We start from the raw sequence: 5,359 nt of genomic DNA, 5'->3' as shown, positions 1-5,359 counted from the left end.
GCGAGAACTCATGAGGATATGAAGAAAAACAAGGAAAAACTAATAAAATTGATGAAAAGTACGAAATAAACAAAAACAGAGAAAAATAAAGAAAATAGAAAAGAAAAGAAAACCCCAATGAAAACATAGAAAGGAGCAAAAAAAAAGATAAACCCAGTAAAACTTGGAATAAAACAAAGAAAACAGTGAAAAAACAAAAAACGAAGAAACAAAATAACCACCGAAGAAACAGAGAAAACCGTTAGAAAAATAAAAAATTAAAAAAAAGCGAAGGAGCACACGAAAAAGGCAGACCCGCTATTGTAGCCTGGAGGGGAAAGCTTCAGGCGAGACACGTAGATAGTCTTGCATGAAGCGAGATATAATTCTCGCGACGTTCGAGCCGGTCAGCACATCGATTGAGACTTTGCTAAATTTCAGTAGCCATTCTCCTAAAGCAAAGGTAAAGATGGTTGTTGAAGATATGTAGAACGATCCCTTGGTGACTAGGTCGAACTCTCCCCTCCAGGATTCGTCGACGAACCGGTGGATTCATCTCTCCTCTGACTGCTCCTCTGACGGCCAGTGGCAGGGAGAGAAATCCCAGTGCCTCCGCTCTGGTTAGTAGTTTAGGTTCAGTCCTTGCAGGTGCGACACTCAGACGGATGGCGACGCTTCTTTTTCAAGTTTCTTTTCCGGGCTCTGATCCTTCTCGAGTTAGTCCTTGTGGATGGAGTCGACGGAGCTCTGATGTGGATTCCTGTCATTTTCTTGGGACGGTGAGGCTAGAATTTTTCATAATGTGGCGAGATTTGTTGTCAGGTACTTCATACCTATTCAACGACGCGACGACTGCAGCTTCAGCGCGCTGGTCCTTAGGGGCACGTGCACGAGGACTTCTCAACCGTAGATTTTTATTATGTTTCAAATGATTTGTACTTTTGATGAACTTTGATAATATATTTGGATTTTCTTTTTTTTAAGACAAGTAGAAGTCTTGCTTGCTTGCTACTCCCAACAGCGTGGATTTCCCGAAACCGGATAAAGATTCTTTAGACTTTGAACAGGGTATGCTGTTCAATACCCTACACAAGATCAATCTTCAGATAGCCACAACAAGAACAAAGATTCTAACGACCAATATATTCGCACGTAACCGACGCAGTGGCATTCCAAATTCCACCGGCGGATACACGCACGTACCACGACAGATCTCCCCTGCGCAACAACCGCATGAACGGCGCCATGGGTTCCCGCGGCCGCATCGACCCGGCGGAGGAGGCGCGCCACCGGCAGGTGATGGGCGGCCTCGGCGTGTACGACGCCGACTGGGCGCTGTCCAAGGCGCTGGAGCAGTCCGACGTCCAGTCGGGGCAGAACAGGCTGCTCCTCACCAAGGAGCAGGTGCGGGGCGGCCCCATCCCCAAGCTCTTCCCGGAGCTGGAGGAGCTCCGCGGCGACGGCCTGAACGCCGAGAACAGGGTCCCGGTCAAGGTCCTCGACGCCGACGGCCGCGAGAAGGACGCGCAACTCCGCTACCTCAACTCCAACAAGGCGTACCGGGTCATGGGGTTCGACTGGAGGCGGCTCGTGGAGGAGAGCGGCATGTGCAAGGGAGACCGCCTCGATCTGTACGCCTGCGGGCGCGGCGACGGCGACGGCGACCGCTGCCTCTTCGTGTTCAGGAGCTAGGGCAGTGGCGCCGGCGATACATCCCGGAGCAGCAGTGAAGACGGCCGGGGTCTGCGGCGGGTCACGTCGTCAATGGCGGCCATGCTGATAGAGTGATAGTTAGACACTTAGACAATAAAATCCATCCTTTGTCAAATAAATTAAAGGGATAGATGGAAGCGGATTTGTAGCACCTTGGTGCTACCCCTCTATATGAACATTAAGCTTAAAAAAACACTGAGAAATTTGAAAAGTAAAAGAATGTTCGGACAGTATTTTCTTCGCCACGAATACGTTTTCTGGATTTTTTTCATGAAACTTCACAAGGAAGTAGATTGGGAACCCAGGTTTGATATCCCCAAATTTCAGATTTTTTGGTATATTTTTACATTTAATATTCGTATAGGGCTGTGGAGCACCCAGGAGCTCCTGTGTATTTTCCAGGGATAGGCGCACTTTACTGCGCCTGATAATTACTGTGATGATTTATCAATTTTGATGGTTTATGTATGGCACGCTTCAGTCATACAACCAATACAGATCACCCATTATATACTATTTCAGTTAATAAAATGGTTCCAATGTATTTGCACTTTGCAGATGTTCAATGTCAATATATATACATGTGTAATAATACAGTCTGGATGGCAGATAATTTCATCAAGCAATATAACTTTATTGTCAACTCAGAGTTTGGTTTCTATGAAAGAACAATGGCTACAGAAAAACAATACACATCTGCTTTGCACATTAATATTTGTCATCACATTAAAGAACTACAACAATACTTTCTTGACATGCAGTCTGTAGATTCCTTGTATATGTAGTTCCAGCCTTCCAAGAGTCTTAAACATTTCTAAAGAAAAGGTTTAACTCAGCCTAATAGTACCTTTTCTCTTTGAAGCCACGATACTGATGTCAATCTCTTACCATTCGTCCTGCAACCAAACACATTCAGAGGCCCAAACTTCTACTACTAATCTAGTAATCCTAGATATGCAAGCTGGAACAATTTCAATTCCATTGCATGTGTAGGTCAATGCATCTCTGAGTTTCCAGCAAAAAAGACAACAGAAATATAAGAAAAATCTAAACAGACTTTGAAGACCAATCACAGCACACGTTTCACTATGAATGAACAAATTTGCATACATTAATTTACACTTGCTTATGGGATTATTATTTTGTGAATAAGTTTTAATGAGGTCTTCATCTAATGCGAGGATATGTTATATGAATCCAAGAGATTTACTAAAGCAGGGTAACTTGATAATCTCTCTCGATTATTATCTATCTCCAAATGGAAGAACATGAGATATAATATCTGAACACTGATTTTCTCAACAACAACCAATTGGTTTACTAACTATTTGTGCAATCATGATAACCCATGCATGCTTCATATTTTGTTCTAGGACATTTACGTATAGCCAATTGTAGCAGAAATAAGTTGGATAGTCTTTTTTTCCTTGAACCACCGATCTGCATCCAAAGTACTTCTATCAATCAAATTTGAGAAAAAGAGAGGGCATATCCATAGATAAATATAATTATTTAATCACCACGGAGTCAGTTTCCTAGGTAAGAAAACAATGTCTCTACAATGTCTACACAAATAGAAACCGTGGAGGGCGACATGAGTGCTTGCTTACCTGTTTGTTGTTCCTGCACTAATCCTTATGTATGTATGGACTATGGAAGCAGTGAACACATCAACTTATTCCAATGCATCAAAAGTGTTTGGTTCTAACATAAAAAATAAAGTTCCACATTATGGAGGCTCAGTTAGGCAATAGTACAAGCTTCAATTGAAGGGAAAGCAAGAGTACAGACTTGGTAACTATAGAATTATTATGGAGTTGAGGAACTCCTTCCAACTAAAACATGATAGGATATTAGATGATAAAGAATACAGTGCCGATCATTTGTCAGTTAGGACCAAAAGTGAATCAGAGCTGGCGAAGCCAAACCCCAACCCCTCAACTGCCATCTTCCTCTCCTCAGCAGTCCGTGGATATCTTGATGGACAAACCTTGTCTTTGATCTCGGGATCCAAGTCACCACAGCGTCCACACATCTTCCTGTCATGCAGAGATATCTCTGCCATATTTACCGCAGCTTCCACAACACACCTGATGTATCGCATAAAGTTGCCGTCAGGTTGGAAGCCATATATGGTAAGCTTAGCCAGATTCTTGTGCTTGAAAGCAGGGGCATACGGCTTCCACTTCAGGTCTGCCTTTTCGCGGAAACCATTTTCCTTCCGAAACTCTTTGTCTGTCGCCATTATGCACCAGTGATCCCATACTGTGATGCACAGAGCTTTTAGGGAGGGTGCAGCTTCAAGAATAAACATTGTCCAAGCTAAATCACATCCTTCAGGAAAATTGTCCAGATTCACATGTTGTAGTTTGCTGAGCATAGTCGTGAGCAGCTTCGGGCATTCTGGTAGAACCCAAATCTGGGATGGAAAAAAAATACAAACTCAGTGCAAGTTCCATATGAACTACATTCTCAACTCGCGGAGAAGAACCCCTCAAGTTACTATTGTTACATATATAACCATCATATGTAAAGTGAGAAAGGACGGATATGATTCAAAAAATTAATGAGTACCTTTTCACTTCTAAAATCCAGATGCAGATCGGTTATGGAAGGAACATTAGCAAGGAACGTAGTTAACTCAAGAGTCTTATCCGAAGAGACGCCAGTTTTAGTGAGGCTCGGCTTTGAAAGCTGCGGTACAAAACCAAAATGAAGGGGATCTTCATAAGAGTACCAACCAGTATAGCTCACCCATTGGAGTTTTGGTAGACATATCAGCTCGATTCTCTCAAATTGCCCATAGTCAACCTCGAGCTCAACAAGTAGAGCATGTTCTACTTGGAGTACAGAATGGATCCCCGAGTCGCAATAGGTTAAACGCAAAGACTCCAAGAGCTTGCAAGTGCTGAGGATGTTGGGAATGTCCAGTTCACCAAACCTCATATTGCGCAGCCACGGGCGCCTAAGGCCAGCGAATATATCCGGACAAGCACCGATAAAATCATTGAACTGCTTCCCGAAGCGGAGGAGATCGTCGGGAGAGGATATCTTATAAGCCTTCTCCGTTGTCATCTCAAACTCAGCTGCGTCAACCGTCCGGGTCGCCATGGCACGGGCAACGGATTTGGCAATTGTGAGAGAGTCATCTTGCGTCAAGATAAATCTGATTCTGAGATTGCTGATGGTGATCTCCGGGCTCCTTGTGCTCAAGATGCTATCCGTTACATGAGCCACGGCACTGTTGGTCCGGAGCAACTCACTGGTGATGACAACACGATCATGGAGACCTGGAATGGAACTAACACTCAGGAAGATCCGCGTGAGCATGGCAGGGACCTTCAGCATTTGCTTGGATAGGATGCAGGTCCTTATAGCATCGAGTGTGTCCACCCTGTCAAGGATGTTGAGCAGAAGGTCATTGGGCAGATTGCTAAGCATGTCACCGTTGCCAGCAGCGTCTTCGTTGCGAGTCGCTTTCCATGTTGCATTTAGCTGGAACAACAACAAAAAAGAGTCTCTTGAGGATTAATCTTGCGCGAAAGATAAACATCAGACGCAAAAGAAGAATAAATTACATTGCGGCGACCGTTTTTGTTCTTCATGTCTGATCGGATCAACCTTATTGGATTTGTGACAATGGCGGACGAATGAGATGGCCTTATTG

The 5,359-nt window shown here is 44.0% G+C and overlaps 1 protein-coding gene and 1 pseudogene across 1 annotated transcript; one reads left to right on the top strand and one right to left on the bottom strand.

Moving 5' to 3' along the window:
• Window positions 1-1,074: 1,074 nt before the first annotated feature.
• Window positions 1,075-1,937, top strand: LOC123141242 (uncharacterized). Its single transcript, XM_044560435.1, has one exon. The coding sequence runs from the start codon at window positions 1,213-1,215 to the stop codon at window positions 1,669-1,671; it is 459 nt and encodes a 152-aa protein (XP_044416370.1). The 5' UTR covers window positions 1,075-1,212; the 3' UTR covers window positions 1,672-1,937.
• A 1,645-nt stretch (window positions 1,938-3,582) lies between these two features.
• Window positions 3,583-5,353, bottom strand: LOC123141240 (uncharacterized; annotated as a pseudogene).
• Window positions 5,354-5,359: the final 6 nt, after the last annotated feature.

This window comes from Triticum aestivum, chromosome 6D, assembly GCF_018294505.1.
Source record: "Triticum aestivum cultivar Chinese Spring chromosome 6D, IWGSC CS RefSeq v2.1, whole genome shotgun sequence".
NCBI lineage: Eukaryota > Viridiplantae > Streptophyta > Magnoliopsida > Poales > Poaceae > Triticum > Triticum aestivum.
The sequence above is the reverse complement of the archived record's forward strand: the minus strand, read 5'-3'. Positions and strand labels throughout refer to the sequence as shown.

What these genes read in the sequence shown, in the direction of transcription:
- LOC123141242 (XM_044560435.1), top strand. Translation starts at nt 1,213, where the DNA reads ATGAACGGCGCCATGGGTTCCCGCGGCCGCATCGACCCGGCGGAGGAG.